General features: G+C 39.0%; 1 protein-coding gene across 1 annotated transcript; it reads right to left on the bottom strand.

The window, feature by feature from the left end:
* Positions 1 to 400: 400 nt before the first annotated feature.
* Positions 401 to 8,980, bottom strand: LOC127917242 (sialoadhesin-like). The gene is made up of 8 exons (XM_052500528.1): positions 8,914 to 8,980; positions 8,434 to 8,605; positions 7,503 to 7,789; positions 5,364 to 5,627; positions 5,042 to 5,132; positions 4,814 to 4,868; positions 4,485 to 4,719; positions 401 to 2,748 (listed from the first exon to the last, which is right to left on the bottom strand). Exons 1-7 carry the CDS (start codon positions 8,978 to 8,980, stop codon positions 4,513 to 4,515), a joined length of 1,143 nt encoding a protein of 380 aa, XP_052356488.1. The 3' UTR covers positions 401 to 2,748; positions 4,485 to 4,512.
* Positions 8,981 to 11,459: the final 2,479 nt, after the last annotated feature.

Genomic DNA, 11,459 nt, shown 5'->3' on the forward strand with positions numbered 1-11,459 from the left:
AACAATGATGTATTTTATTCTCACTAAACAATGATGTATTTTATTTATAACAAATTCTTCTTTTCAGTGACAGCCTAGGAACAGTGGGTTAACTGCCTTGTCAGGGGTAGAACATCAGATTTTTATCTTGTCAGCTCAGGGATTCGATCTTTCAACCTCTCGGTTACTTGTCCAATGCTCTAACCACTAGGCTACCTGCCGCCTATTGCTCCTTCTGAAAGTGTCTGTATATTTTGTACATTCATGATGATGGTGATGAAGGTGAATTAACCACTATTGCTCTTCAAACCAATGTACATGTCTTATTTGTAGTGACTGTATGTACTGTTAAGCAGAAGAGGTGTGATTTTGAAAGCTTTCCATTTTGTCTCCATTGAAGATAATGTTGTAACAAGGTGAAAACAATGACGATGAAATTTATTCATTAAAGTCACACTTCACACACCAGCTTAAAAAAACAACATTTGATAAAGCGATAAGAAACGTTGCATCAAGCAGAACTCTTTCCTGGACATAAAAACAAACAAATCTACCAAACGTATACTAGGTGTATCATCTAATAGTAGCATGTGAAGTAATACAATATAATAGAAGCAGATATAATGACTTTCTGGTTCTAAGCTTCATACAGCATTTAGTCTCACAAGTCTGATGATTGTTTCAGAAATATAACATACAAACATATATAGTTATATAAAATACAACTGGACCTTGAGGTTATCTACTTCAGAAATATAACATACAAACATATATAGTTATATAAAATACAACTGGACCTTGAGGTTGTCTACTTCAGAAATATAACATACAGACATATATAGTTATATAAAATACAACTGGACCTTGAGGTTATCTACTTCAGAAATATAACATACAAACATATATAGTTATATAAAATACAACTGGACCTTGAGGTTGTCTACTTCAGAAATATAACATACAGACATATATAGTTATATAAAATACAACTGGACCTTGAGGTTATCTACTTCAGAAATATAACATACAAACATATATAGTTATATAAAATACAACTGGACCTTGAGGTTGTCTACTTCAGAAATATAACATACAAACATATATAGTTATATAAAATACAACTGGACCTTGAGGTTGTCTACTTCAGAAATATAACATACAGACATATATAGTTATATAAAATACAACTGGAGCTTGAGGTTATCTACTTCAGAAATATAACATACAGACATATATAGTTATATAAAATACAACTGGAGCTTGAGGTTGTCTACTTCAGAAATATAACATACAAACATATATAGTTATATAAAATACAACTGGACCTTGAGGTTGCCTACTTCATAAATATAACATACAAACATATAGTTATATAAAATACAACTGGACCTTGAGGTTGTCTACTTCAGAAATATAACATACAAACATATAGTTATATAAAATACAACTGGACCTTGAGGTTGTCTACTTCAGAAATACAACATTTTGGGAAAAAGATGCTGTAAGCAGAAATGTTTTACAATAATAATTTAAAAAATGTTAAGGTCCTACTTATTCATCATAGTTTAAAAGACAAAACTGACCCTAGATCCGAACTCCTACTCTAAGTGTGAATAGAGTAGTTCTGTGGCCCAGTTTGTACAGCATGGTGCATGGGTTCAATTCCTGCTTGTCACGCCTGACCATAGAGAGCCCTTGGTTCTCTGTGGTGTTGTAGGTCAGGGAATGACTAAGGGGTGTTCTATAGTCTTTTAATTTATATGTTGGTGCTCTTAGTATGGTTCCAAATTAGAGACAGCTGATGTTTGTTGTCTCTAATTGGGGATCATACTTAAAGGTTCCCTGTTTCCACCTGTTTTGTGTGAGTGCATTCAGCACCACGTAGTTCACGGTCGTGGTATGTTTCTTGTTTTTGGTTTAACACAACTCACACTGTGCCTTGGACCGTCCATTTTAACGAGCGTGACACTGCTGGGACTACACATACGATACATGTATTTGAACATGACTGTAATGACTGAGTGAATTTGGATAAAAGTGTCTGCTGGATGGAAAATATTATTACATAGTATTATAAACTGGGTGGTTTGGGTCATAGATGCTGATTGGCTGAAGCAGCATTTCAGAAGTGTATACTGTATATCAGACAATATACCACAGGTATGATGCAAAAATACTTGTTTACTGTTCAATTTATGTTGGTAACCAGTTTATAATAGCAATAAGGTACCTCAGGGGATTGCAGTATATGGTCAATATACCACGGCATATTCACTCAAGAACAGCCCTTAGCCGTGGTACAGTATATTGTCCATATACCACAAACCCCTGAAGTTTGTTATTGCTATTATAAACTTAAGCAATAAGGCCTGAGGAGGTGTGGTATATGGCCAATATACCATGGCTAAGGGCTGTTCTTATGCACAACGCAACACTGAGTACTTGGATACAGCCCTTAGCCGTGGTATATTGGCCACATACCACAAACCCCGATACAAGGTTTTATTTATATTTATATTTATATTTATATTTTTGTCAAACTTGTTCTGTTCATGTCTTCTTGTTTCTGGGTTTGTTGTGTTCAGGTCTTCTTGGTTCTGGGTTTGTTGTGTTCAGTTCTTCCTGGTTCTGGGTTTGTGGTTCTGGGACTTTGTGTTCATGTCTTCTTGTTTCTGGGTTTGTTATGTTCAGGTCTTCTTGGTTCTGGGTTCGTTGACTGTACTGTAGATCTCAGAGGCATCCACCTCAGCTGCTTGTGCTGCTGCTGGTCTGAGGAGGGAGAACCAGAAATGAAACAAAGGAACCCTATACCCTTTATAGTGCACTACGTTTGACCAGGGCCTATAGGGCTCGGTCAAAAGTAGTGCACTAAATAGGAATAGTGCCATTTGGAACTCATCACGCCCTCATTATAGTCATGTCATGATAATTGTCTTGAAATGCCCATTGTTGGGTTGGTAGATTAAGGAAATGACATCACTAGTAGTCAATAGGGGTCAACTGTTTTGCGTATTGACGACATCTCCTACAATAAGCAGCAGCATATGAATGACCTTAATGCAGAATATGGTCACAGGGGGCAGCAGTGAGGCGGTTACATGTGGGTATAACCAATGAGGAGATGGCACGTGGGTACCTGCTTCTATAAACCAATGAGGAGACGCTCCTTGGCGTGCGGGAGCAGTGTGGGTGCTATAATTTAATAACATGGATTTCTACATTTATTGTGTGACGCTCGCACACACGACGTGTCGGTCTGGTCAGCATGTTAGCCAGCTAGAAGGATGAAGTAAGACGCTTACGTTAAATGGAGCCTACCTCAGCAGGAGCAAACCATACACTACTAAGTCCTTTATAGAGAACAGGCTACTGAGACAGACAGTGATGTGGGGCTCAGTGGAGAGGCTGAGGCAGGCTGTAATGCAGGTAGAAGTACAGGGGACCAAAAGAGAGAGGAAGCAAGCAGAGAAAGAGGTTTTTACAGTGGTTCCCAAACTTGGGGTCAGGGCCCCATGTGGGGTCCCCTGAGAAAATCTGTACTAATCTAATCAAACAATTTAGGAACAATAAAAAAAAACATGTTTCAATATGAACATCTTCACAGCACCTATCTTCCCTATAGTTCTACATTATAATACTATCAACATGTAAACAATACAGTTCTAAAAATGTCACGTGTTTTTATTTTTCTCTGATTAGTGTGTCAGTGTGAATCATTTCCCATATTTCCTCCCTTTCAGGTGTATAACATTACAACTGTTTAGCTAATAGGTTATGTGTTTGTAGATGGACTGAGGTGAATTAACCTACAGCAGCCAAGGTGATAATAGACTGAGGTGAGAAAACCCTCAGTAATATAAAATAATAATATATGCCATTTAGCAGACGCTTTTATCCAAAGCGACTTACAATCATGTGTGCATACATTCTACGTATGGGTGGTCCCGGGATCGAACCCACTACCCTGGCGTTACAGGCGCCATGCTCTACCAACTGAGCTACAGCAGCCAAAGTGATAATGGACTGAGGTGAGATAACCCTCAGCAGCCAAGGTGATAATGGACTGAGGTGAGATAACCCTCAGCAGCCAAGGTGATAATGGACTGAGGTGAGATAACCCTCAGCAGCCAAGGTGATAATGGACTCAGGTGAGATAACCCTCAGCAGCCAAGGTGATAATGGACTGAGGTGAGATAACCCTCAGCAGCCAAGGTGATAATGGACTGAGGTGAGATAACCCTCAGCAGCCAAGGTGATAATGGACTGAGGTGAGATAACCCTCAGCAGCCAAGGTGATAATGGACTGAGGTCATTTTTGCTTGTTTTTTTCAAATACCATTTAAAAGTGTTTTAATTGTGTAGAAATGCAGTAAATGAGATTCAACTTTCCACTCCACCCCCTCATCCAGATTTGGCTGTAAACAAGCAAACTTCTCCTCTAATGCTTTGTGCTCCCAATGTTCTAGTATTGACTCTATGTTGCTGTAATGGCAGAATATGCTCACCAGGTGGCAGCACTGGGGAGGTTGAATTTCACAGCAGCGTACTGGACATCCTCATCCTGTTTCTGGGGCTGAAGCAGCTGGACGGTGGAGTACAGAGGCACTTCCTGGTTTTGGAGCGAGAGAAGTGGACGCTGGCGTAGTGAACATCATCCTGGTCGTATGTGGACTCTGTCTGTGCTGCAGTAGAGTTCATGGCCATGTTTGAGATGTTGTCATACACTGGACTAGAGTCTCCCTGATGGAGAAGAGGACAGACAACATGAGGAGTGGAAATGTTCCACAAAGAATACACAGTCATCATAGTCACCTTCTGATTCCAACAGACTCACCTGTCCATCATCTGCTGTGTCTCTTGTGTTGGAGGTGGAGGTGGAGTTCTTCTTCCTGGTTTGTACATGAATGAATGTATGAAGATATCAATCAATCAATTCATGAATTAAGTTACTTTTATTTATTTTTATTGAACCGTTATTTAACTAGGCAAGTCAGTTAAGAACAAATTCAAATTTACAATGACTAAAGTGAAATTATATAAAAATATATGCAATCTCACTCACCTGAACCACATGAGTCCAGAGAGACAGAGGATGAGAACCAGAACAACCACTATGATTCCTACAGCTGCAGTCAGAACTGATGTTTGTTTCCCTATAATAAAATATGAATGATATGAGGACATGGCATGTTCTTATAATCTAAAATCGAACACATTATAGAATATCAACACAATACGTGCAAATAATTTGGTATTTCATAAAACTTGTGACATCATAAGCCAAAACATAATTATAAACCAAAGTGTAATCAGTCAAAACACAATGATTAAGATCAGCTTGAAACCTGTCAATTTGAATTGAAGTATTGAAGATGTAACTTTACCTGCTACAATGATCATCAGAGCTGAAGAGTTCATAGATCCTCTTCCATTCTGGGCCTCACAGTAATATTCTCCTCTGTCCTCAGAGCTGATGTTAGTGATGTTGTAACTCTGTCCTGATGCTTTTGGTGAGGTTACGTTCTTCTTGTACCAGGTGTATTTGTCCACAGGTGGGTTGGCATCACTGCTGCAGGTCAGAGTCACTGAACTGCCCTCCACTATTTCACCAGAGGGACTGACTGACACTGAGGTGTTCTTTGGGCCGTCTGGTGTTGAGGATGACAGAACAAATAAGAACCCATATACCATGTAAGGAAGCAAGAGATTATGTAAATTAGTATAGATTAGTATATTACACTGACATGTAGAACCATGTATTAGAGAGATGATGTAAAGAAGTAGAGATTAGTGTATTACACTGACATGTAGAACCATGTATTACAGAGATGATGTAAATTAGTAGAGATTAGTATATTACACTGACATGTAGAACCATGTATTACAGAGATGATGTAAATTAGTAGAGATTAGTATATTACACTGACTGTAGAACCATGTATTACAGAGATGATGTAAATGAGTAGAGATTAGTATATTACACTGACATGTAGAACCATGTATTACAGAGATGATGTAAATTAGTAGAGATTAGTATATTACACTGACTGTAGAACCATGTATTACAGAGATGATGTAAATTAGTAGAGATTAGTATATTACACTGACTGTAGAACCATGTATTACAGAGATGATGTAAATTAGTAGAGATTAGTATATTACACTGACATGTAGAACCATGTATTAGAGAGATGATGTAAAGAAGTAGAGATTAGTGTATTACACTGACATGTAGAACCATGTATTACAGAGATGATGTAAATTAGTAGAGATTAGTATATTACACTGACTGTAGAACCATGTATTAGAGAGATGATGTAAAGAAGTAGAGATTAGTATATTACACTGACATGTAGAACCATGTATTACAGAGATGATGTAAATTAGTAGAGATTAGTATATTACACTGACTGTAGAACCATGTATTACAGAGATGATGTAAATTAGTAGAGATTAGTATATTACACTGACTGTAGAACCATGTATTACAGAGATGATGTAAATTAGTAGAGATTAGTATATTACACTGACATGTAGAACCATGTATTAGAGAGATGATGTAAGAAGTAGAGATTAGTGTATTACACTGACATGTAGAACCATGTAAGGAAGCAAGAGATTATGTAAATTAGTATAGATTAGTATATTACACTGACATGTAGAACCATGTATTACAGAGATGATGTAAATTAGTAGAGATTAGTATATTACACTGACATGTAGAACCATGTATTACAGAGATGATGTAAATTAGTAGAGATTAGTATATTACACTGACATGTAGAACCATGTATTACAGAGATGATGTAAATTAGTAGAGATTAGTATATTACACTGACATGTAGAACCATGTATTACAGAGATGATGTAAATTAGTAGAGATTAGTATATTACACTGACATGTAGAACCATGTAAGGAAGCAAGAGATTATGTAAATTAGTATAGATTAGTATATTACACTGACATGTAGAACCATGTATTACAGAGATGATGTAAATTAGTAGAGATTAGTATATTACACTGACATGTAGAACCATGTATTACAGAGATGATGTAAATGAGTAGAGATTAGTATATTACACTGACTGTAGAACCATGTATTACAGAGATGATGTAAATTAGTAGAGATTAGTATATTACACTGACATGTAGAACCATGTATTACAGAGATGATGTAAATTAGTAGAGATTAGTATATTACACTGACTGTAGAACCATGTATTACAGAGATGATGTAAATTAGTAGAGATTAGTATATTACACTGACATGTAGAACCATGTATTACAGAGATGATGTAAATTAGTAGAGATTAGTATATTACACTGACTGTAGAACCATGTATTACAGAGATGATGTAAATTAGTAGAGATTAGTATATTACACTGACATGTAGAACCATGTATTACAGAGATGATGTAAATTAGTAGAGATTAGTATATTACACTGACATGTAGAACCATGTATTGCAGAGATGATATCAATGACTTTCACTGTAGATATATCAACACCCCATGTACTCACATCTGACAGTGAGAGTCTCTTCTGGAGAGAGGATTCTCTCTAAGCCTTCTACAGCACAGGAGTAGTTCCCTGCATCCTCACTGCTGACTGGGTCTAGGATCAGACTGTTATAACTGGTGACTGGGTCTAGGATCAGGCTGTTATAACTGGTGACTGGGTTGGTCAGACTTTGTCCGTTCTTGTACCAGATGTAGGTGGGGTTGAGACCGACTATACATTGGGTTCTACATCTCAGTGTGACTCTCTCCCCTCTGACACAGAAGTAGGATCCATCTCCAACAGGATATCTAAGAGGAAACATCAGTCATACTTGACTCCAGCCTGGCTTGTCATGTGATTAGACTTGTCCTATTACAGTAACAACTGTAGGTGAAGTATTACCTGTGACAGTCAACATAACACCAGGAAGACCAGAAAATCTCCCCTCATCTGTTGTTATTATTCTGAATTTGTATTCAGCCGAGTCCTTCTCTGTCAGGTGTGTTATTGTCATGGTGTGGTGGTTCTCTGTGTTCCTATTGTACTGCACACGACCTGCAGACTCTGGATATGACCTGATATCTACAGGGTCTTTCTGTGTAAACCAGAATGAACCTTGTTCTATATTACTAGTGGGATGAGTGTAAGAGCAGGATATGTCCACTGTGGAGCCCTTCAAGACACAGATTCTCCTCTTGGTGTAAGTCACCCTCCAGCGGTTGTGACCCTGAACACCTGAAACATAAAGAGGCTCTCTGTTAATAGTTTTAACATTTCATGTCTTGTTTCTTTTGGTGCAAAGTAAAGAAGTAAACTGTTAATTTCAAGTCGTTTCAGCATAAATCATAACCATTTGAGCTGTTGGTATTGCTGGAGTGAAACACTGAGTTTGAATCAACACTTTTTCCCACTCACACACTGCAGGAGAGTGGAGGTCCTCATGGCCTTTTACAGCACAGGAGTAACTATCGCCATAGTTACTGGAGACTGGGTCTTTGTACTGGGGGAGGTGCTCTCGTCCAGAAGTTGTCTGTTCTTGTACCAGATGTATGTGGGGTTACCAGTCAGAGTACAGGTGGTGCTACAGGTCAGTGTGTTGTAATATATCCTCTCCACCTTTAGATCTGAAGGGAGAGGTTATGAAACAATAATGGAGGAAGTCTGTCAGTCACCACCATTTCACTGTTCTCATAGAACATGTAATAAATAACTTGACTTGTACGATACTATTTATACAGTACCTGTGAGACTGAGAGTGAATCCATATGAATATTTCCATTCTGAATCCTGGTTTGTTTTATATCTGAAGTAATATGTTGTTATGTCACTCTGTCTCAGGTCTGTGATTCTCAGGATACAGTCCTTCTCTGTAGTTCCACTGTACTCCCACGACCATCATACTTAGGGTTCCATCTCAGATCATAAGGCTTACCATTCAACCATGTGTTATACCAGACTATGTCTGTGACTTGGGTCACACTGGGAACAGGACAGCGCATGTCCACTGATGACCCCTTTAAGGCACAGATACTCCTCACAGTATTTTGTCCCAGAATACCTGAAACACAGTGTCACAGTACTCAACCTTGAGAGAACTGCATTTGTGGCGTCAAGACTATAAAACAGACGTTACAATATTACATCCAGATGCATGTAAACATGTGCAGGATACTGTAGGACCCATCTACTCAAATGTACATTCCCTTATATCATCCTAGAATTCATTTCAATATTATAAGTTAACCAAATTACAATTCCACATTTTCTAAATGTTCCTAATTGAAAAGATTTGAAAATAATTGTAATTGTAATTTCAGTCTACTTCCTGAATTGAGTGGAATTGAGATGGAATTGACCCCAACCCTGCTGGTGGTTGACAACATTCTTATTCTGCTACAGTTGCTGATGTGCAGAAGTGTGAATGGAAACCAGAGATAAGCATCACTCAGTGAGGTGTGAAAGATAACTATTTAAAGTGAAGTGGAGACTCTAACAGAACACACCAGAATAACATTATGATTCTTATCCTTTTAGAAATGTCTGTAGATTGATAAACAGAGCAACTAACAGATAAGAATGAGACCATACCTGCTACAGACCAGAGAAAGACCCCCAACACACTTCCTGCTGTTCTCAAGGACATTGTTGCATCTCCCACCCTGCAGTCTTAGAAACATAAACAACAACTCTCTCTGTAGCTGGTGAATAACTCCACCTGATACATTGAAGTATAAACTGTAAATGGGGTACAGGGCCTCATTACTGAAAATGAACCAGGCTCATATTGTGTTGTGTTGTAATGTGCTATATGGTTGTCTATGTTAATATTGTCTGTCTGTAAGTCTATATCACAATGTATGTAATGTGTGTGATGTGTTGCATGTCTGTCTGCATCTGTCTATTTAAGATGACATGATGTATGATGCAAAAATAATTTCCTAATGGATACAATAAAGTCATCAACACCATCATCAACAACAACAACTTATTGAACAGATCTGTATTACTGTTAACACATATTTCTGATTGTTCTGAATTTGTTTTATTCTCAGAAACCCAAATATAGGAGGATAAATGTTCCATCCTTTACGGTCCGTCAAGCTGTACAGCAGCCTAAAGACTGACCCACCAGGTTGAATGATAGCTGCTATCACCAAGCTGTACAGCAGCCTAAAGACTGACCCACCAGGTTGAATGATAGCTGCTATCACCAAGCTGAACAGCAGCCTAAAGACTGACCCACCAGGTTGAATGATAGCTGCTATCACCAAGCTGAACAGCAGCCTAAAGACTGACCCACCAGGTTGAATGATAGCTGCTATCACCAAGCTGAACAGCAGCCTAAAGACTGACCCACCAGGTTGAATGATAGCTGCTATCACCAAGCTGAACAGCAGCCTAAAGACTGACCACCAGGTTGAATGATAGCTGCTATCACCAAGCTGAACAGCAGCCTAAAGACTGACCCACCAGGTTGAATGATAGCTGCTATCACCAAGCTGAACAGCAACCTAAAGACTGACCCACCAGGTTGAATGATAGCTGCTATCACCAAGCTGAACAGCAGCCTAAAGACTGACCCACCAGGTTGAATGATAGCTGCTATCACCAAGCTGAACAGCAGCAAAGACTGACCCACCAGGTTGAATGATAGCTGCTATCACCAAGCTGAACAGCAGCCTAAAGACTGACCCACCAGGTTGAATGATAGCTGCTATCACCAAGCTGAACAGCAGCCTAAAGACTGACCACCAGGTTGAATGATAGCTGCTATCACCAAGCTGAACAGCAGCCTAAAGACTGACCACCAGGTTGAATGATAGCTGCTATCACCAAGCTGAACAGCAGCCTAAAGACTGACCCACCAGGTTGAATGATAGCTGCTATCACCAAGCTGAACAGCAACCTAAAGACTGACCACCAGGTTGAATGATAGCTGCTATCACCAAGCTGAACAGCAACCTAAAGACTGACCACCAGGTTGAATGATAGCTGCTATCACCAAGCTGTGAGGATAAACAGAGGATGACTCACGCACACGCACACACACACAGACACACAGAGAGCCATGAGGCTGGAGCTAAAGGGCCCTCAGCTAAATCCACTGTGTCACACACACACACAGACACACAAAGAGCCATGAGGCTGGAGCTAAAGGGCCCTCAGCTAAATCCACTGTGTCTCACACACACACACAGACACACACAGTGGTTATGACTTATGACTAAAAAACCAATAACCAGAACCTATATTTCAAGATATTGTCAAGCGTACTTACAGAGAGAAGTGTAGGGAGAGGCAGTGAGTGGGAACTGACAGTAGGTGTCAGTTCAGTGATTGACTCATATGTAAAGTAGTCAGGACACAAGTAGCTGATACAGAACTATCCTCTCCTTCCTCTTTAAGACATTAACATGCATGAAGACCAGAACAGTACATAAGAAAGGGAGTTTACTGTATTAAAATGGGCCCTACATT

This window comes from Oncorhynchus keta, unplaced genomic scaffold (assembly GCF_023373465.1).
Source record: "Oncorhynchus keta strain PuntledgeMale-10-30-2019 unplaced genomic scaffold, Oket_V2 Un_contig_1103_pilon_pilon, whole genome shotgun sequence".
In the NCBI taxonomy this organism is placed as follows: Eukaryota; Metazoa; Chordata; class Actinopteri; order Salmoniformes; family Salmonidae; genus Oncorhynchus; species Oncorhynchus keta.

Coding starts and splice junctions, on each gene's coding strand:
- LOC127917242 (XM_052500528.1), bottom strand. CDS start 8,980: ATGCGCTGTCCTGTTCCCAGTGTGACCCAAGTCACAGACATAGTCTGG. Junction 5,628..7,502: donor AGAGACTCTCACTGTCAGAT/GTGAGTACATGG, acceptor CCTCAACACCAG/ACGGCCCAAAGAACACCTCA. Junction 4,869..5,041: donor TCTGGACTCATGTGGTTCAG/GTGAGTGAGATT, acceptor TGTACAAACCAG/GAAGAAGAACTCCACCTCCA.